This window comes from Corythoichthys intestinalis, chromosome 2 (assembly GCF_030265065.1).
Source record: "Corythoichthys intestinalis isolate RoL2023-P3 chromosome 2, ASM3026506v1, whole genome shotgun sequence".
Lineage (NCBI taxonomy): Eukaryota > Metazoa > Chordata > Actinopteri > Syngnathiformes > Syngnathidae > Corythoichthys > Corythoichthys intestinalis.
Window position 1 is genome coordinate 3,714,714 of NC_080396.1, and position 22,869 is coordinate 3,737,582.

The 22,869-nt window shown below is 40.8% G+C and overlaps 2 protein-coding genes across 3 annotated transcripts in view; one reads left to right on the forward strand and one right to left on the reverse strand.

The window, feature by feature from the left end:
• LOC130931637 (gamma-aminobutyric acid receptor subunit beta-3-like) overlaps positions 1-11,215 on the reverse strand; it is a 190,867-nt gene extending 179,652 nt beyond the window's left edge. For both annotated transcript variants that reach the window (XM_057860567.1, XM_057860559.1), the window contains exon 1: positions 10,750-11,215. In XM_057860567.1, coding sequence (XP_057716550.1) covers positions 10,750-10,859 — 110 coding nt within the window. In that variant the 5' untranslated portion in view covers positions 10,860-11,215. The remainder of the gene's footprint in view (positions 1-10,749) is intronic.
• The window catches only part of LOC130931654 (gamma-aminobutyric acid receptor subunit alpha-5-like), a 92,142-nt gene that overhangs the window by 61,691 nt on the left and 7,582 nt on the right, over positions 1-22,869 (forward strand). The window contains exons 7-9 of the mRNA XM_057860599.1: positions 992-1,135; positions 17,102-17,254; positions 19,792-20,003. Coding sequence (XP_057716582.1) covers positions 992-1,135; positions 17,102-17,254; positions 19,792-20,003 — 509 coding nt within the window. The remainder of the gene's footprint in view (positions 1-991; positions 1,136-17,101; positions 17,255-19,791; positions 20,004-22,869) is intronic.

Sequence of the window (22,869 nt, forward strand, 5' to 3'; positions counted from 1 at the left end):
TACTTCATATGCTGGTTGCAGTACTGCTGACCAATTTATTAAGTCTGTGTGCGGGCCAGATGTTTTTGATTTTATGACAGAGGCTGGGGGCAGGATGAAATTTGACCACGGGCCGCATTTGGCCCCCGGGCCGGACTTTGGACATTCTGCTCTAAAGGCACAATCCCATAAAAAAAGAGGCGGTCGGGAACTACCTGACATGAGTAGAGGCATTCCACGGCGTGGCTATGATCCCTGGAAATGGAAGTTTTTAAGTTTGTGTTTTTTCAAATGTTGCTTTGTTGCTTTTGGTTTTTTGTTCCATAAAAGCAGGCCACAAAAGCCCAGTATGTCAATACCTCCGCCTGACAGTCCTCATTCCACCGTGATCGTTTACAGAAATCTGGCAAGCTTTTTGGCATGCAGCGATTAGTGTAAATTGTGGGAGCGCTGGCAACGTTCTAAATCATTAGCTCTTTTTTTGGTGTCATTCAAAACAGCGACATTCCATTATTTTAACACATCTATCCTCCACTTGAAGCCACGGTTACCTGAGACTCCAGCAGTTTGTTGAGCTCCACAACTAAATAGATGATCAGAGATGAGTAAAGTAGCCAAAAAGTGTACTCAAGTAAGAGTAGCGTCACTTCAAAATATTACTCAAGTACAGTGGTACCGCCAGATACGAAAGCTTCACTACAGGAAAAATTGACAGATGGGGCAAAGCACTAGTTTTTAAAGCACTAGTTGTTAAACGTAGTATTACATTGAAGTTGCAAATTCCATATCAAGTCCATTTATTTGTGCAATATGAAATTGCAGGCTTTTTCATCAAGTGTGATGCAACACATGAAGGTTAATCTGACTTGGTCTGGCTTTGGCTGACAAATGCTCACCTCTGACCCACATGGTTTCTCTTAGCAAGAAAATACATTCATGCAGTAAACATGCACAAAGATGAGTTATCAGGAAATAACTGTGTTTTGTAAATGTTGCCCTGTCTTTGTGACAGATGCCTATCCAGTATCTGAGGTGGTTTACACATGGACTCAGGATGCCGCCAAGTCTGTAGTGGTGGCAGATGACGGGTCCAGACTCAACCAGTACCTACTGATCGGACTAACAGCTGGCACGGAGGACATATACACAAGCAGCGGTTGGTACATATGTAGTACAAGCGAAATAAGGGGTTGAACCCAGTTAAATTTCCCCAAAATATCTTACATAATTTTGAAAGTGCATTTGATTAATCCAGTTTTCATGTCTCATTCAAAAGTCATTTGTGTGCATGTCCAAACAAAATCCTCTCTACAGAGCAGAGGTGGGTAGTAACACGTTACATTTATTCCCTCACATTTCCACATTGACTTTTGGAGAAAAAATGTACTTCTAAGAATAGTTTTACCATGCCACACTTTGACATGTATAGACTTGTGAACAAGAAACGCTACTGTTACTTTGCTAAGTCCTATGATAACGCCGGCCTGTTCAATCATGTGGCATCTCAAAAGTGTTGTTACGGTTTGTGTTTGGTTCTTTCAAGTTTGTGCCATAGGGTCTCTCGTCTTTGTGATCGCCCATTGACTTAACGTCGATTTGGGACAAAATGTCTTTTGACGATACATCGTGAAACGAAATGTCACGATACGCATCGAGTTCAGAAAAACTGGATCACAATATATACACTAGATGGACTGCTACATGACTGGGGCTGTATTGCCCATAGATATTTTAATCAAGTTGATTGGCTGTCTCTGTAGATTTATAACAAGTAGCCACTTACCATTTATTGGCGATCATGAGGAAGGGTGGATCAATTTCCACTTACATTATAGATAGATTTTTTTTTAACAGACTCAAGGTCCAAGTTACCATACAATAGATAAAGATAAAATAAATAACTAAAAACAGAATAATAAAATGAAGTTAACTACAGTGGTACGACACTAGGTCATCTAGTGACCCACTTTGAAAAGGCACCTGTACCAGTGTTATGTAAGCAGAAGAACAAGCTTCCACCCTTTCATGAACAGTTGCAAGTAATAGCAGCTCACAGTTTTCAAAACAAAACTAAAATTATCACAAAACAACATACTACATAGCATTACTAGCATTTAATGAAAGAACTGGAACAGTCACAGAAGAGATAATTAGCACAGAACATGAACTTTGAAGTGTCTTTAGATCTGGTGCGCTGCATTGCATACTTGGAGATAATTGCACGAGCCACTATGATCCGAGTCTCAAGTAATCACGAGTCTTACTTGTTGTGGGCAAGTCGAGTCGAGTCATGAGGTTGAGATTTTGTCGAGTCGAATCACGAGGTTATGTCAATTGAGTCATGACGTTATGTCAAATCGAGTCACAGGGTTATGTCTGGTCACGTCGAGTCGAGTCACTTGTTAATGTCGGGTTATGTTGAGTCGAGTCACGAGGTTATGTCAAGTCGAGTCACGAAGTTATGTCAAATTGAGTTACAGGGTCATGTCGGGTCGTGTCGAGTTGATTCACGAGGTAATGTCGGGTTATGTCGAGTCGGGGTACGAGGTAATGCCGGGTCATGTCGAGTAGAGTCACGAGGTTATGTCGTATCGAGTCACGGGGTTATGTCGGGTCATGTCGAGTTGATTCAAGTGGTAATGTCGGGTCACAAGGTTATGTCAGTTGAGTCATGAGGTTATGTCAAATCAAGTCACAGGGTTATGTCTGGTCATGTCGAGTCGAGTCACTTGTTAATGTCGGGTTATGTCGAGTCGAGTCACGAGGTTATGTGAAGTCAAGTCACGAGGTTATATTGAATCGAGTCACGGGGTTATGTCGGGTCATGTCGAGTTGATTCACGAGGTAATGTCGGGTTATGTCATGTCGAGTCACAAAGTCATGTCGAGTCACGATGTACTGTCCACTCGAGTCACGAGGTTTTGTCAAGCCAAGTTTAGTCACGAGGCCATGTCGAGTCGAGTCACGAGGTTTTGTCAAGCCGAGTTGAGTCACGAGGTCATGTCGAGTCAAGTCACCAGGTTGTGTCGGGTCATGTCGAGTTGATTCACGAGGTAATGTCGGGTTATGTTGAGTCGAGTCACAAGGTCATGTCGAATCACGAGGTCATGTCGAGTCGAGTCACAAGGTCATGTCGAATCACGAGGTCATGTCGAATCACGAGGTCATGTCGAGTCGATTCACAAGGTCATGTCGAGTCACAAAGTCATGTCGAGTCACGAAGTAATGTCCAGTCGAGTTACGAGGTTTTGTCAAGCCGAGTCTAGTCGAGTCACGAGGTCATGTCTAGTCGAGTCACCAGGTTATGTCGGGTCATGTCGAGTCGAGTCACCAGGTCATGTCGAGTCGAGTCGAGTCACCAGGTCATGTCGAGTCACCAGGTCATGTCGAGTCACAAGGTAATGTACCGGTTGAGTCACGAGATTGTGTCAAGCCAAGTCGAGTTGAGTCACAAGGTCATGTCGAGTCACCAGGTCATGTCGAGTCACAAGGTAATGTACCGGTTGAGTCACGAGGTTGTGTCAAGCCAAGTTGAGTTGAGTCACGAGGTCATGTCGAGTCACCAGGTAATGTCGGGTCAAGTCGAGTCGAGTCACCAAATTATGCCAAGTCAAGTCACCAGGTTATGTCGAGTCAAGTCGAGTCGGGTAACGAGGTCATGTCGAGTCGAGCCATGAGGTCATGTTAAGTCACAACTTGAGTCAAGTCTCGAGGTCATGTTGAGTCAAGTCACGAGGTCATGTGGAGTCACAAGGTAATGTCCAGTCGAGTCACAAGGTTTTGTCAGGCCGAGTCAAGTCCAGTTGAGTCACGAGGTCATGTCGAGTCACCAGATTATGTCGGGTCATGTCGAGTCGCGTAACCAGGTTATGTCGAGTCACTAGGTTATGCCAAGTCATGAAGTAATGTCCAGTCGAGTCCAGAGGTTTTGTCGAGTCACGAGGTCGAGTCAAGTCACCAGGTTATGTCGGATCATGTCGAGTCAGGCCACGAGGTTATGTTGGGTCATGACGAGTCGAGTCACGAGGTTATGTCGAGTCATGAGGTCAGGTCGAGTCAAGTCACGATGTTATGTTGAGTCGAGTCACGAGGTTATGTGGAGTCAAGTCGAGCCGAGTCATGAGGTCATGTCGAGTCAAGTCTAGTCAAAAGGTCATGTCGAGTCAAGCCAAGTCACAAGGTTGTAAAGACGAGCTGTGTCAAGTCAAAAGGTTTTCAAGTCAAGTCCAGTCGAGTCTTGAAGTCCTTCAATCATCTGTGAAAAACAAGGTCACTGTGTATTGTATATTGTAAAATGATTTCCTGACACATGTACTGATAATTGTTGCATTACAATATTGTGAGATAATCGTTATCGTGAGCCTCGTATCGCAAATCGTATCGTGAGGTACGCAGAAGTTCCCACCCATATTGATGACACCTGATAAAAGAAGATTAAAAGAAAGAGAAATAAGCGTGTGAGGCCGATAGTAAATGTGGGAGACATTATCAGGGATCAGAGTCAATGAGCGGAGGCCAGTACGGGAGAGTAGCCTATCCCTCACACAACCAGCTGTCCACGGGCCCTGGGCAGCCTTGTAAAACAACACTTATCCCTGGCGTGAGTACACACGCACAGACACACACTCGGATAGACGGACACCCACCCACCCACAGAGAGCAGAGAGAAGCCTGGGATTAATCCCCGTGCAACACCCACCCACCCCCACTCCGACGGTCACCATCCAACCATCAGCTTTTGCATAAGAAGATGACATCACAGATCGGCGAGGGATTGGTCGGTATCTCCTGTGTGCGGTCGTCGATAGACTTGTCTTTGCGAAGTGAGGGAAAACATCTTGGAGGCTACCTGCTAGCATATGCTATAGTTTTGGTGCGCATGAGATTTAATTATCTGATAGCTACAACAGTTGAGTTCAACTTGCTTGGAAACATAAACCTGTATACATGCCGGGATTGGATTGGACAGCCAGCTGTGACACGTGGAGGGTTGGAGTGGGGGTCATTGAAAGGCATCTGCTTAATACTCTTATGTAAAATTGAAATGTAATACAAGTCCATCCAGTTTGTGGAAGATTCATTATTAAACGTGTGTATTTTCCCTGCTTTTTTCAATGTTTACATGTGAACTGAATTTGCCAACTGATGCAGTGCATCACTTCCATGTTTAAACACTTGCAATATATCATTTAAACTAAGAAATCTTGCACGTAATGACAGGCTTGACAGTGTTTTTATAATCTTCTATAGTCGTAAATAATGAATTTTGTTTTCCTCGGGCAGGAGGTTTACACACTCTTTGTATGTATATGTCAATGTTATATGAGTATAACTACTACGTATACAGTACAGTGGTATGCAAAAGTATCTGAACCTTTTGGAATTTGTTTTTACATTTTTGCATAACGCCAACATCAAATGTGATCTGATCTTTGTCAAAATCACACAGATGAAAAAAACTGTCTGCTTTAACTAAAACCACCCAAACATGTATGGGTTTTCAAATTTTAATGAGGATAGTATGCAAACAATGACAGAAGGGGAAAAATAAATAAGTGAACCATCACGTTTAATATTTTGTGCACCCCCCCCCCCCCCCCCCCCGGCAGCAATAATTTCAACTAGTGCTGCAACGATTAATCGATTAACTCGAGTATTCGATTAAGAAAAAAATATTCGAATTAGATTTTGTTGCCTCGAGTATTCGTTTAATTAAAGTGGCGTTGTAATGGTTTATTTTGAAAGTGTTTGCATTTAGTTTTATTGATTAGGGTGGATACACTGCCCTCTGGTCTGCCTCTTTTCACATGGCTGAATCCAACTGCTCACTGTTAAGACCAACGTAAGTTTTTGTTTGAGCTAATGTTTTTGAATGCATTCATAATTTAGTTTATAGGTATATTTAGGTCAGGACTAATTTTGGCCCATTCTTCTCTACAAAACTACTGTAGTTCAGTCAGATTCCTAGGATGTCTGGCATGAATCACTGTCTTTAGGTCATGCCACAGCATCTCAATGTGGTTCAAGTCTGGACTTTGACTTGGCCACTCTAGAAGGTGTATTTTGTTCTTCTGACCCCATTCTGAAGTTGATTTACAGTACTTCTGGGTTTTGGATCATTATCTTGTTGCTGCCTCCTTCCTTTTTTGTTTTTAGCTTCAAATGTCTGACAGACGCCCTCAGGTTTTCCTGAAAAACTTTTGAATTCATTCCTCCATTAATGATTGCAAGTTGTCCAGGCCCTGAGGCAGCGAAACAGCCCCAAGTCATGATGCTCCCTCCACCATGCTTCACGGTGGGGATGAGGTGTTGATGTTGGTGAGCATGACGTTGTGTGTTACTCCCAAACAATTCAACTTTGGTTTCATCCGTCCACAAAATATTTTGCCAAGACATCTTTGGAGTGTCCAAGTGCGTTTTTGCGAACATTAAACGGCATCAATGTTTTTTTAGACAGCAGTGGGTTCCTCCGTGGAGTCCTCCCATGAACACCATTCTTGGCCATAGTTTTACATATAGTTGATGTGTGCACAGAGATATTGGACTGTGCCAGTGATTTCTGTAAGTCTTTATCAGACACTCCAAGGTTCTTTTTTTAGCTCTCTGAGTATTCTGTGCTGAACTCTTGGCGTCATCTTCGGTGGATGGCCCCTCTTTGGGAGAGAAGTAACAGTGCCAAACTCTCTCCATTTGTAGACAACTTCTCGGACTGTCGATTGATGATCACCCAGACTTTTAGAGATGGTTTTGTATTCTTTCCCAGCTTTATTCAAAACAACAATCCTTGATTGCAGGTCTTTTGACCGACCCATGATGCACATCAAACAATGCTTCTCATCAAGACAATTCTTACTAGGTGTGTGTTTTATAGTGGGAAGGGCAGCTTTAAACCACTCATTAGTGATTGGGCACACACTTGACTTAAATTGTTTGGTAAACATTGGTTTCAAATGCTCTTTAAGTCTCCTTAGGCAGAGGGTTCACTTCTTTTTCTCCTTTCTGTCATTGTTTGCATGCTATCCTCTTTCAAATATGAAAACCTATAAATGTTTGGGTGGTTTTAGTTAAAGCAGACAGTTTTTTTTATCCGTGGGATTTTGACAAAGAACAGATCACATTTGATGGAGATTTTATGCAGAAATGTGAGAAATTCCAAAAGGTTCGGATACTTTTTCATACAATTGTATATGTAGCTGTATTCATACAATACCATTCACGATTATTTACAATTTTGATAATCCGCACCACGTACAATCTGGTGCACACCAGATGGTTTAAATTGATTGCCGATGTCCCTTTAGGGGCTCCGTAAGGTTGCGCTGAAGGGAAAAAAAACTAGCATTGTTCACAAAGAAGATTTGACATTGTAAGTAGTTACTCATTACTTTTTTTTACTTGTACATAAGGGTAATATTTCAGATGGCTACTTTTACTTAAAAATAATGTTATATTGAAGTAATGCTACTCTTACTTTAGCCAACTTTTTGGCTACTCTACCAAAGTATGACATTTGGTTCCATCTTATTAAGGATTAAGTGGATATATCGGATCACTGACCAGATGGAAAATTACTATTCGCTTACACATCGATTAATCTGATGATTTTTTTCCCCCTCAATTAATAACTGAATCAGGTTGGGGGTGGAGAATCAATGTCTTTCCCTTTTATCTCAAAATAGGACACGATTCGAAATTGAGAGTTAATGTTTCAGTCCATTTCAGATCAGGAAAAAAGGCAGAAATGTATTTGTTTTCTCAAATTAAAAGCAGCTAGGTAGTTAAAGGTAGTTTGCGTTCATGGAGGACGAAAAATCGAATATATTTTTCTGTTGAGATGTTAAAAGTGACCTGGTATCAAAATGAAGTGTCCCTGAAATGTTCCTAAATCAACAGGAAGTGACCCCAAATCAACAGGAAGTGGCCTGATATCAAAAGGAACTGTCCCCAAATCTGCTGGAAGTGACCTGATGTCAATAGGACGTGTCCCGAATTGTCCCCAAATCAACAGGAAGTGTCCCTGAAATATCCCCAAATCATCAGGAAGTGGCCTGTTATCAACAGGACGCCACCCGAAAATGTCTGCAAATCAACTGGAAGTGACCTGATATCAACAGAAAATGTCCCCGAAATGTCCGCAAATAAACAGGAACTGTCCCCAAATCTGCTGGAAGTGACCTGATATCAAAAGGACGTGTCCCGGTAATGTCTCCAAATCAACACGAAGTGTCCTGATATCAACAGAACGTCTCCCCAAAATGTCCCCCAATCAACAGGAAGTAACCTGATATCAAAAGAGAGAGTCCCCGAAATGTCCCCAAATCAACAGGAACCGTCACCAAATGTCAAAAATCAACAGGAAGTGACCAGATCACCCAAAATGTCCCAAAATCAACAGGAAGTGACCTGATATTAAAAGGAAGTGTCCCCAAAATGTCCTCAAATCAATTGGAATTGACCTGATATCAACAGGACACCTCTCCAAAATGTTCCCAAATCAACACAAAGTGACCTGATATCAAAAGGGAGTGTCGCCGAAATGTCCCCAAATCAACAGGAACTGTCCCCAAATCTGCTGGAAGTTACCTGATATAAAAAGGACGTGTCCCGGTAATGTCCCCAAATCAACACGAAGTATGCTGATATCAACAGAACGTCTCCCCAAAATGTCCCCCAATGTCAAAAATCAACAGGAAGTGACCAGATCACCCAAAATGTCCCAAAATCAACAGGAAGTGACCTGATATTAAAAGGAAGTGTCCCCAAAATGTCCTCAAATCAATTGAAATTTACCTAATATCAACAGGACACTTCCCCAAAATGTCTCCAAATCTGCTGGAAGTGACCTGATATCAATAAGACATGTCTCCAAAATGTTCCCAAATCAACACGAAGTGACCTGATATCAACAGAACACCTCCCCAAAATGTCCCCAAATCAACAGCAAGTGACCTGATTTTAAAAGGAGTGTCCACAAAATGTCCCCAAATCAACAGGAAGTGACCATGTATCAAAAGGGAGTGTCCCCGAAATGTCCCCAAATCAACAGGAACTGTCCCCATATCTGCTAGAAGTGACCTGATATCAAAAGGACGTGTCCCGGTAATGTTCCCAAATCAACCCGAAGAGACTTGATATCAACAGAACGTCTCCCCAAAATGTCCCCAAATCAACAGGAACCGTCCCCAAATCAACAGGAAGTCACCTGATATCAAAAGCGTCCACGAAATGTCCCCAAATCACATGATAGTGGCCAGATATCAAAAGGGAGTGTCCCCAAAATGTCCCCAAATCAAATCAACAAGAACTGTCCCCAAATCAACAGGAAGTGACCTGATCACCCAAAATGTCCCAAAATCAACAGGAAGTGACCTGATATCAAAAGGCAGAGTCCCCAAAATGTCCCCAAATCAACAGGAACTGTCCCCAAAATTGCTGGAAGTGACCTAATATTAACAGGATGTGTCCCCGAAATGTCCCAAAATCAACAGGAAGTGATCTTATATCAACAGGAAGTGTCCCCAAAATGTCCCCAAATCAACAGGAACCGTCCCCATATCAACAGGAAGTCACCTGATATCAAAAGTAGTGTCCACGAAATGTCCCCAAATCACAAGATAGTGACCAGATATCAAAAGGGAGTGTCCCCAAAATGTCCCCAAATCAACAGGAAGTGTCCCCAAAATAGCCCTAAATCAACAGGAACTGACCTGATATCAACAGGACGCCTCCCCGAAATGTCCTCAAATTAACAGAAGGTGACCTGTTATCAGTAGAACATGTCCCTGAAATGTCCCGAAATCAACAGGGACCTGATATCAACAGGAAGTGTCCCTGAAATGTCCCCAAATCAACAGGAAGTGTTCCCAAAATGTCCCCAAATCAACAGGAAGTGTCCCCAAAATAGCCCTAAATCAACAGGAAGTGACCTGATATCAACAGGACGCCTCCCCGAAATGTCCCCAAATTAACAGAAGGTGACCTGATATCAATAGAACATGTGCCTGAAATGTGCCCAAATCAACAAGTGTCCCTGATATGTCCCCAAATCAACAGGAAGTGTTCCCAAAATGTCCCCAAATCAGCAGGAAGTGACCTGAAATCAACCGAACGTGTCCCCGAAATGTCCCCAAATCAACAGGAAGTGACCTTATATCAACAGGAAGTGTCCCTGAAATGTCCCCCGAATCAACAGGAAGTGACCCGAAATCAACAGGAAGTGACTTGAAATCAACTGGGCGGGTTTTAGATCTGTAGCTACCGCAGTAAAGCTTCCATCGCAATACCTCCAGAAATTGTAGTATCAAGTATTTCATTGCTATTGACAGCGCTCGACACTTCATTTATCCACCCCCGCCATTCCAAATAGATCCAAATGGAGTGAGTTCACTTATTTGGTGAAAGTGAAACTACTCTGGCCCACATGAGTTCTAATTGTCATAATGTGGCCTGCCAACCAAAATAAGTTTGACTCCTCTGCTGTATTCACTTGGTCTATAAAGACTTAAACAGTTTTATTGTGAGGCCTAAATTTGCTTGGTTACAAATATAGACCCACAAAGCATGCGCAGTAAGGTAAAAGACTAAAAATAACAAGGATGGTTTCATCTCTTAGGGCCGTTAGTCCACTATTTAAGTTTCTGAAGGCGGAGATTAGTGTTCAATTTGAGAACATCACTGCGCGTTCCTTAAAATAACTCCTTTAAAATGAGATTAAAAGGTGCCAAAAATTCTGAACACTATTCCAAACTTTGCTCCAAAGCCATTACTCACCAGTTGACCAGCATTGCCGCATTGTTCCCTGATATAAAAGGAAGTTCTCCTTGGACATGAGATAGGAAAAAGAGAGGTAAGATCCACCAGAGGAACATGTTCCTCTTCATTCCTGGCTTCCCAGTCCTTGTGGGATCCGTGCATCAAACGTGACTCTGGGGTGTCCCAGGTCGGTAGCGTCTCCTCCAAAGAATAAACTTTACAGACTTGCTGTCTGGCAAGTGGCCTGAAGTCATGAGGATGTCACAAGGTGCGAAGGATGCGGTTTTGGGGGACTCCGGATGGAGTCATGGCCAGGGCCACTTGCAAAACCGCTATCCTGAGTAGTAGTCGTGCATTTTCAGATCATAAAAGAAAAGATAATCATTTTAAAAATGGATGCGTCGTCCCACATTGGTCTCACCTAGCCCCCTTCCATCCCACCAGCGATTAGTCGGACGCCCTGCGGAGGTGTGTTCATGCCTCATATGTGTTTAGGATTGCGTTAGAGTGGCACGGCTGAGTGGGCGGGGCGTGTGAGGATCCCAGGGCAGGATGGCCCCTCCCCCTTCACTGCCACTCTTAGTCTTACTGACGGCAGGATGCAGATTGTAACCAGGGATTAGGGAGATTCAAAAATCCGATTTTGCCCGGAGAAAGCCTTGTGTATTAATGTGTGCGTGTGTGTGCGCTTGAGTTTGTGTTTGTTTTTCGTGCGACCGGCGTGTAGTCATTGGATCTTTCATCGTCTACTTGCAATCGGAAACTCCTCTCGCAGAGTAGTTGTTTAAGCCTCAAACTCAATCTTCGCTTGTTTAAATGAAAATGGTAAATCCCGCCCCCAAACGTACACACGCTCTTGTTTTAGGTTTTTTTTTTCCCTCTTGCATTGTCACCACCCCTTATATAATCTGTTGTCACATTCTCAAAATTATTCACAAGGTCTGATTTCATTCGTTCATTTTTTACTAACAGTCATCTAATCTCACATTACCTTTTTAACCATTTATACAGCACTCATTCAATTCATTTCGTGCCATTGATACAACTCCTAGCAAAAAGTATGGAACCACCAGTCTCAGACGAGCACTCATTCAGACATTTTATCATGTAGAACAAACTCGGATAAAAAGCTAGTTAAAAAGTGCAACTCTTAGCATTCAGAAACACTAAACCAGGGGTCCCCAAACTACAGCCCGTGGGCCGGATACGGCCAGGCTCCACATTTGGTCCGGCCCCCTGAACATTTTTTTTTTTTCCTCCCAATAGTGTTATTTATTTCGTGCCTTTTTTCTGTGAAGAACCCAGAGAGGGTTATTTGGTTATTATCTATTCAATTGATAATGTTATTATTATCATATTATATTATATTATATTTAGGGCTGTCAAAATTATCGCGTTAACGAGCATTGTGTAAGTAATTATAGACATCAACAATGGGGGGCTACTAGTTTATTTTTTGATTGAAAATTTTACAAATTTTATTAAAACGAAAACATGGATAGGGGTTTTAATATGAAATTTCTATAACTTGTACTAACATTTATCTTTTAAGAACTACGTGTCTTTCTATCCATGGATCGCTTTAACAGAATGTAAATGGTAATGCCATCTTGTTGATTTATTGTTATAATAAAGAAATACAGTACTTATGTACCGTATGTTGAATGTATATATCCATTTTGTGTCTTATCTTTCCATTCCAAAAATAATTTACAGAAAAATATGGCATATTTTATAGATGGTTTGAATTGCGATTAATTGCGATTAATTACGATTGATTAATTTTTAAGCTGTAATTAACTCGATTAAAATTTTGAATCGTTTGACACCCCTGATTGTATTGTATTGTATTGTATTATATTTGTTTTGGGATGTCAAATGATTAAAATGTTTAATCGAGTTAATCACAGCTTAAAAATTAATAATCGTAATTAATTGCAATTCAAACCATCTATAAAATATGCCATATTTTTCTGTAACTTATTGTTGTAATTGAAAGATAAGACACAAGATGGATATATACATTCAACATACTGTACATAAGTACTGTATTTGTTTATTATAACAATAAATCAACAAGATGGCCGTAACGTTTTTAACACTCTGTTAAAGCGATCCATGGATAGCAATAAAAGATAAATGTTAGTACAAGTTATAGAAATTTTGTATTAAAACCCCTCTTAATGTTTTCATTTTAATAAAATTTGTAAAATTTTCAATCAAAAAATAAACTAGTAGCTTGCCATTGTTGATATCAATAATTACACAATGCTCATGGTGCTGAAACCCATAAAATCAGTCGCACCCAAGCGCCAGCAGAGGGTGACAAAACACCAAAAAACACAAGAACAAATGGACATGACACTGTGCTGTCATTTTAATCTGTTTGAGCGGGGCATGTGCGTTAAATGCGTCAAATATTTTAACGTGATTAATTTAAAAAATCATTACTGCCCGTTAACGCGATAATTTCAATTCAATTTCAATTTCAATTTATTCACACACACACATTCATATTTACAAAGTGTACATCATATCTCAGTGCTGAGCCAAGATTATGTGTGAGTCAGGTCTCCTTAAGAAGCTACTAAAAGCTTATAGTCAGTTTTGACAGCCCTATATATTATATTATATCATATTATTATTATTTTGTTTTCTTTTGTTCTGTGACGAATTTAGAAAGCGTTGTTTGATTATGGCTTTCTGAAAAACAATACATTTTTACATTTAGGCACTCCTGCTATCGTCACACTTTTTCTGTTACAAACTGACCCGGGCCCTCATCAAAGAAGGAAAAAGTTATGTGGCCCTCACAGGAAAAAGTTTGGGGACCCCTGCACTAAACGAAATGAATAAAAAACATTGTGGTGGTCAGTAAATGTGACTTTTATAGAGCAAGTGGAGGGAAATATATATGGAATCACACAATGCTGAGGGGAAAAAAATGGAATCATGAGAAACAAACAAAGAAATAACAATCAAAACACATCTCTAGTATTTAGTATTTAGTAGCATCACCTCTGGCTTTTAGGTCAGCTTGCAGTCTCTGAAGCATGGACTTCATGAGTATTCTACATCAATTTGGTGCCAACTCTCTTTGATTGCAGTTGCCAGATCATCCTTGCAGGTTGTTTCAATTTCCACCACAGGTTTTCAATAGGGTTGAGATCTGGGCTATTTGCAGGTCATGCCATTGAGTGGATGAGTCATTCTCCGAGGAATGCTTCAACAGTTTTAGCTCTGTGGCATGATGCATTGTCATCTTGGAAAATGACAAGCATATTTTCAATTGGAGGGATAAGAAAACTGTCTAAAATTTCAATGTAAACTTGTGCATTTATTGAAGATTTAACCACAGCCATCTTCCCGGTGCCTTTGCCTGACATGCTGCCCCATATCATCAAGGACTGAGGGAATTTTGATGTCCCTAACCAAACCAAGGTTCCAGCATCATCACCTTGTCAAGAATCAAGAATCTGCATTGGACAAGGTGTGAAGAGTCAAGAATCTGCATTGAACAAGGTGATGAAACTTTTGTTTGGTGCCGTTCCAGTGAGATTTACAAAGATGATTGCCTGAAGAAAACATCAAAATTCCCCAGTCCTTGATAATATGGGGCACAACCGAGGAAGAAGACAAGCACATAAGAGTCTCTAGATGAGAAATGGATACCTCGCAGGTTCTCATCATGGTCACCTTGTGAAGAGTCAAGAATCTGCATGGGACAAGGTGTGAAGAGTCAAGAATCTGCATTGAACAAGGTGATGATGCTGGAACTTTTGTTTGGTGCTGTTCCAGTGAGATATACAAAAATCAAAATTGCCTCAGCACTGGGGAGATGGCTGTGGTTAAGTCTTCAAGAAATGCACAGGTTTACATTCAAATTTTAGACAGTTTTCTTATCCCTTTAATTGAAAATATGCTTGTCATTTTTCAAGATGACAATGCATCATGCCACAGAGCTAAAACTTAAAGCATTCCTCATCCAGTCAATGTCATGGCCTGCAAATAGCCCAGATCTCAACCCTATTGAAAACCTGTGGTGAAAATTAAAAAAAAAATAAATAAATAAATGGCTGACAGCAAGTACTGGTGCACGGTAGTTATTGGTCCGATAATAGGAATTATGACGGCATCCCGATAAATCCAATAACATTATTAATAGGACCGATAATATAAACTGTGCTGGCTTTACAGTTTACACACAAGTATGGGAAATCAGTTGACCATTTGCGGGCCATCGCTCCCACCTGCTGGTCAGAATAATTTGCAGCATCTATTTTTTGTTACAGTTTGGTTCACATTACAAGCTCATTCACTTACACATTGCGGTGTCTAGCGGTAGCATTGCTTTCTGTTACGTTTCTGCCTCGGAAATATATTTCTGTAAGTATTTTATGTTTACTATAACATATGGATGTGCAACATATGTTTACTTCTGTGGTGAAGGGTCATATGTACAGAATTTCATAGGTTGTTGTGTTATAGAAGGCAGCCAATGCTTTAGTAGCTCAAGATAGTGTGCTATGCTATGCATATAATAGTTGTGTATATAAGTGTATTGTGCAGTTTGTTGTATGTTGAGTATTGACTATGTGTATTTTTCTTTTGTACTTTCACAATATTAAGACGAGTGTCTTCCCATAAAAGCAAGAAAAGACCAAGCCTTGGGGTTTATGGAAATGCATTCATTTTTAGCTGGCTGTTGGGCAGTGCAGAAGTGAAACGGACTATTTTTTCATGTCATTATGAAAAATCTGGTGAGATCAAAGGCAAATCTATGTTGAATCCACCACTAGTTTTTTTTCTTCTTTTTTTTTAAACCTCCAAGTGTTGAAAAACTCAGGTTGTACATTTTAAAAATTATATATTTATTATCAGTTATTGATATCGGTATCAGCTTTGAGGAGCAGGAAGTTATCGATATTGGTATCGGTTTTAAAAAATGGATATCGTGCACCCCTAAAAGTAAGGCTCCGACCTGCAAGGTTGATCTGGCAACTGCAATCAAAGAGAGTTGGCACCAAATTGATGAAAAATACTCAAGTCCATGCCTCAGAGACTGCAAGCTAAATACTAGAGATGTGTTTTGATTGTTATTTCTTTGTTTGTTTCTCATGATTCCATATTTTTGTCCTCAGCATTGTGTAATTCCATATATATTTCCCTACACTTGCTCTATAAAAGTAACATTTACAGACCACCACAATGTTTTTTAATTCATTTCTTTTAGTGTTTCTGAATGCTAAAAAGTTGCACTTTTCAGTTAATTCATTTTTTCAAGCTTTTTATCAGAGTTTGTTCTTCATGATAAAATCTCTGAGTGAGTAATGAGTCATGAGTGAGTGCTCATCTGAGACTGGTGATTGAATGAGACATGCAGCCCCATATCGTCAAGGACTGAGGGAATTGATCTTTGTGAATCTCACTGGAACAGCACCAAACAAAAGTTCCAGCATCATCACCTTGTCCATTGCAGATTCTTGACTCTTGACACATTGTCCAATGCAGATTCTTGACAAGGTTTTTTATTCATTTCTTTGAATGTTTCTGAATGCTAAAGAGTTGCACTTTTGAATTCATTCACTTTTTCAAGCTTTTTACCGGAGTTTGTTTTCCATGATAAAATGTCTGCGTGAGTGCTCGTCTGAGACTGGTGATTCCATGACATGCAGCCCCATATAATCAAGGACTGAGGGAATTTTGAGGTCTTCTTCAGGCAGTCATCTTTGTAAATCTCACTGGAACAGCACCAAACAAAAGTTCCAGCATCATCACCTTGTCCAATGCAGACTCTTGACAAGGTTTTTTTTAATTCATTTCTTTTAGTGTTACTGAATGCGCACTTTTGAAATAATTCATTATTTTTTCAAGCTTCTTATCTGAGTTTGTTCTACACGATAAAATGTCTGAGTGAGTGCTCGTCCGAGACTGGTGAGTACATACTTTTTGCTAGGGGTTGTACACAAACATATTAGCTTAAACAACTTAGAGCCCTATGTGGGCCAAACCAGAGCGCAGCTGTCCTTCATCCATGTCAGACAAGAGTCTGCTCCTCAGTTATAAGGCGACAGTCCAGCCTGACCCAACCCTGCCACCAGAGGGCAGTGTATTCTCCATCATTTAAGGACTTTCTGGATAGTTATAGCCCTCATAAATCCAGGTTTTACATTTAGGCTTGTCATCTTTTGATGTGAACTACTTTCATTGCCATTTTTTTTCACTTCTTGGTTGTGATTCAGTTATTGTCTGGTCACTGAAATAGTAGACAATATATTCACTCCAACACTTACTCAATCTTACATGATCAATAATGTACAACCGAGGCTTCACCTTTTGCTGTAATGGTCTTTTTATTGTTTTTTCATAGGTCAGTATACAGTGATGATGGCTCACTTCTACCTGAAAAGGAAGATTGGATATTTTGTCATCCAGACGTATATGCCGTGTTTCATGACTGTAATCCTGTCCCAGGTGTCATTTTGGCTAAATAGAGAATCTGTTCCTGCACGGACTGTTTTTGGTGAGTAAATCCAGCTCACACCGGAGAAAGGTGTTAAAACCTAACTCTTTAGATATATGTTGTTTTTGTTCTTAAATGTTTTTATTACATTCATATTGGACAGGGGTCTCAATCTTGAGGCCCGCAGGACAATATTTGCTGGCCCCTAGTTGACATCCAGTTGTAGTATCAGTGTTGCCACCACGTATATACTGTATATTTAAAAATATATATAGATATACAGTGATATGAAAAAGTATCTGAACCTTTTGTAATTTCTCACATATCTGCATAAAATCACCATCAAATGTGACCTGATCTTTGTCAAAATCACACATATGAAAAAACTGCTTGAACTTAAAAAACCCAAACATTTATTGGTTTTCATATATTAATGCGGATAGCTTGCAAACAATAATAGAAGGGGGAAAATAACTAAGTGAACCCCCTGCCTAAGGAGACTTAAAGAGCAATTGAAACCAATTTTTACCAAACAATTTAAGTCAGGTGTTTGCCCAATCACTGATGAGAGGTTTAAAGCTTCCCTGCCCACAATAAAACACACACCTAGTAAGAATTGTCTTGATGAGAAGCATTGTTTGATGTGCATCATGGCTCGGTGAAAAGACCTGCAATCAAGGATTGTTGTTTTGTATAAAGCTGGGAAAGAATACAAAACCATCTCTAAAAGTCTGGGTGATCATCAATCGACAGTCCGAGAAGTTGTCTACAAATGGAGAGAGTTTGGCACTGTTGCTTCTCTCCCAAAGAGGGGCCATCCACCGAAGATGACGCCAAGAGTTCAGCACAGAATACTCAGAGAGCTAAAAAAAGAACTTTAGAGTGTCTGATAAAGACTTACAGAAATCACTGGCACAGTCCAATATCTCTGTGCACACATCAACTATATGTAAAACTATGGCCAAGAATGGTGTTCATGGGAGGAATCCACAGAGAAAGCCACTGCTGTCAAAAAAAAAACATTGTTGCTCGTTTAATGTTCGCAAAAAGGCTCTTAGAAACTCCACAGAGGTTTTGACAAAATATTTTGTGGACTGATGAAACCAAAGTTGAATTGTTTGGGAATAATGTGTGGAGGAAAAATGGAACAGCTCACCGAAATCAACACTTCATCCCCACCGTGAAGCATTGTGGAGGGAGCATCATGATTTGGGGCTGTTTTGCTGTCTCAGGGCCTAGACAACTTGCAATCATTAATGGAAGTATGAATTCAAAAGTTTATTAGGGTGTTCTGGAAAACCTGAGGGCGTCTGTCAGACAGTTGAAGCTAAAAACAGGATGGATGCTGCAACAAGACAATGACCCAAAATACAAAAGTAGATCAACTTCTGAATGGTTTCAGAAGAACAAAATACATGTTCTGCTAAGTCAAAGTCCAGACTTGAACCCCAGTGAGATGCTGTGGCATGACCTAAGGACTGCGTTTCATGCCAGACTTGCCAGGAATCTGACTGAACTACAGCAGTTTTGTAGAGCAAAATGGACCAAGATTAGTCCTGATCAATGTACCAGACTGATTTGCAGCGACTGGAAGCGTCTGGTCGAAGTTATTGCTCCCAAAGGGGAGGCCACAAAATATAAAATGTGATAGTTCACTTCCTCATTTTCCCCCTTCTGTCATTGTTTGCATACTATCCTCATTAAAATACGAAAACCTATAAATGTTGGGTGGTTTTCGTTAAAGCAGACACTGTTTTTTCATCTGTGTGATTTTGACAAAGATCAGATCACATTTGATGGTGATTTAATGCAGAAATGTGAGAAATTCTAAAAGGTTCAGATTCTTTTTCATACCACAGTGGTACCTCGACATACTATCGCTTTGACACACCATCTTTTCGACATCTGACGTAAAATTTGACTCACCGTTTGTTTCTCCATGCTCGAAATACCACAATTTATGACAGCACCACAGTTTGTTTTCCCCTGGCCAATTTTTTTGTGAGAGAAATCAACATGGGTTCCAAGAATGTTAGTGCAGGTAGAGAAAAAAGGAAAAAGGTGATGCTTACCATTGAAATGAAGATGGAAATGATAGAAAAATATGAGCGTGGTGCGCGCATCTGTGAACTGGTTCGACAATACGGCCGTAGAATCTCTCTCGACGGTTTTTTATAATATTATATTGGAAAAAAAATGAAATTTTGGCCATTAGAAATGAATGGGTATGTTTTTGGCAAAAAACTGTATTTAACTTTTGTGCCCCTTAGAACCCTGAACTATCTGCGATATGATTCAGACAAAAACTATAGACGTACAGATTCTGAAATTTCACATTAAAAAAAAAAAAAAAAAAGCCGTGTTTTGGCCCAACTGTAATTTTTCTTCGTGTCAAACGTAAGGATTCCGGTCTTTTGAATTTTGGTGTTTGAACAGAGTCGATGAGTCAAACGGTGCAAGCTGGGAAGAAACGCCATTGAGAAGAAGGGGAAAAAAAAGGACTAGTGACCACTTTACCTAAAAACGGTTCATAAAAGTTTGATTCCAGGCAGTTTGCAACATCCAAATTTAAACACGTCATCCCTGATGATTTGCAGGAGTGACCACCGTGCTGACAATGACGACTCTCAGCATCAGCGCCAGAAACTCACTCCCTAAAGTGGCTTACGCCACCGCAATGGACTGGTTCATTGCCGTCTGTTACGCTTTTGTCTTCTCTGCGCTCATTGAATTCGCTACGGTCAACTACTTCACCAAGAGGAGCTGGGCGTGGAGTGGCGAGAAAGCCCTGGAATCACAGCACATGAAGGTGGGGATTCTCGCTACGTCCACACGGACATAAATAGAAGTTGTAGGGCACTCATTGGCTGCCATGGACAGCGTGCAATCCATTTAAACTGGCAGCGATCATTCGCTCAATTTAATTGAATGGGGAAAGAAAATCCACATTTATACAGTGCCTTGCAAAAGTATTCGGCCCCCTTGAACCTTGCAACCTTTCGCCACATTTCAGGCTTCAAACATACAGATATAAAATTTTAATTTTTTGTCAAGAATCAACAACAAGTGGAACACAATGGTGAAGTGGAACAAAATTTATTAGATAATTTAAACTTTTTTAACAAATAAAAAACTGAAAAGTGGGGCGTGCAATATTATTCGGCCCCCTTGCGTTAATACTGTCGCTTGGGGTATGTTTCTATCAGTTTTGCACATCGAGAGACTGACATTCTTGCCCATTCTTCCTTGCAAAACAACTCGAGCTCAGTGAGGTTGGATGGAGAGTGTTTGTGAACAGCAGTCTTCAGCTCTTTCCACAGATTCTCGATTGGATTCAGGTCTGGACTTTGACTTGGCCGTTCTAACACCTGGATACGTTTATTTTTCAACCATTCCATTGTAGATTTGGCTTTATGTTTTGGATCATTGTCCTGTTGGAAGATAAATCTCCATCCCAGTCTCAGGTCTTGTGCAGATACCAACAGGTTTTCTTCCAGAATGTTCCTGTATTTGGCTGCATCCATCTTCCCGTCAATTTTAACCATCTTCCCTGTCCCTGCTGAAGAAAAGCAGGCCCAAACCATGATGCTGCCACCATCATGTTTGACAGTGGGGATGGTGTGTTCAGGGTGATGAGCTGTGTTGCTTTTACGCCAAACATATCGTTTTGCATTGTGGCCAAAAAGTTAAAATTTGGTTTCATCTGACCAGAGCACCTTCTTCCACATGTTTGGTCTGTCTCCCAGGTGGCTTGTGGCAAACTTTAAACGAGACTTTTTATGGATATCTTTGAGAAATGGCTTTCTTCTTGCCACTCTTCCATAAAGGCCAGATTTGTGCAGTGTACGACTGATTGTTGTCCTATGGACAGACTCTCCCACCTCAGCTGGAGATCTCTGCAGTTCATCAAGAGTGATCATGGGCCTCTTGGCTGCATCTCTGATCAGTTTTCTCCTTGTTTGAGAAGAAAATTTGGAAGGACGGCCGGGTCTTGGTAGATTTGCAGTGGTCTGATGCACCTTCCATTTCAATGTGATGGCTTGCACAGTGCTCCTTGAGATGTTTAAAGCTTGGGAAATCTTTTTGTATCCAAATCCGGCTTTAAACTTCTCCACAACAGTATCTCGGACCTGCCTGGTGTGTTCCTTGGTTTTCATAATGCTCTCTGCACTTTAAACAGAACCCTGAGACTATCACAGAGCAGGTGCATTTATACGGAGACTTGATTACACATAGGTGGATTCTATTTATCATCATCGGTCATTTAGGACAACATTGGATCATTCAGAGATCCTCACTGAACGTCTGGAGTGAGTTTGCTGCACTGAAAGTAAAGGGGCCGAATAATATTGCACGCCCCACTTTTCAGTTTTTTATTTGTTAAAAAAGTTTAAATTATCCAATAAATGTTGTTCCACTTCATGATTGTGTCCCATTTGTTGTTGATTCTTGACAAAAAAATTAAATTTCATATCTTTATGTTTGAAGCCTGAAATGTGGCGAAAGGTTGCAAGATTCAAGGGGGCCGAATACTTTTGCAAGGCACTGTATATAGCTATAAACCCCGGACCTAAATCAGCAAGGAGGAATGAAAGAGGTAACTTAGGTAACCCACCTTGGCAACATAAACCACTTGTAGGTCACAAACTACCAGTGGAGAAACACTGATTAATTGCATAACAGTTACAGATTCAATTTAACGCTTGACCCGCGTTAAATTGTTCCCTCGCGGACATATTTCTCCAACAACGTAATCCCCGACCAGGGGTCGCGTTAACCGAATATTTTCCGTCGTTGACTGGTTTTTTAAAACGGTGACGGAAAAAACTGGAGTCCGGCCGTCATTTTGACAGGTTGCAATTCACACCCCAGACCACAGGGTGGCGAGTGAGCATATTAATTAGCTATTGTCTCTCTTAATGCATGATGTCGTTGGCTATTCCGTCAGAATATTGTAGCGTCACCGGGGTCTGACGGCGGCACCGTGATTGACATATCAACGCAAGGTTCTTATTGGTGCACCCGGTGTGCCAGCGCGCCATCCAATTGGTGGACTAGATTGCCGCCTGTGTATAGACCCCAATCACATGACGTCACAACTCCGCCCCCCTGACTGGAACCGCCATATTGTCCATCAGCTCATCGTGTTTACACATCACCGCTACGTACATGCCTCCTATTACGGCGTGTTTTTCTGCTCGTTAACATTAATAATCAAAATGGTGAAGGCGTTTGTGGCGGTTGGTTGCAGTAACAGAGAAGATAGACGGCGAGACTTGAAGTTCTACCGTATTCTGAGAGACCCGAAGAGGAGAGCGAGATGGACTGCTGTAATTCGACAAGATATCTCGGCACCAAACGATCACTACTGACTATGTAGTAGTCATTTTATATCTGGTAAGATGCATTTAATATATAGAAGATTTTGGGCTGACAACCACAATTAAGATCATTGTGTGACGTTGGTGATTGGGGTCTATATAGTTGCCTCTTTTTCTTTGGGGGCGGAGTTGTTGTTTTGTTGGTGTTTTTGGCGGTAAGCAGAGTAAAATGAGGGAGAAAAATACCACGACTTATGTGTCTAATTTTTCGCCGCCAAGCAAGCGTTACAATAATAATTAAAAATGAATGAAAACTAAATACTATTGAATATGTCATCATTATCATTTAAAAAT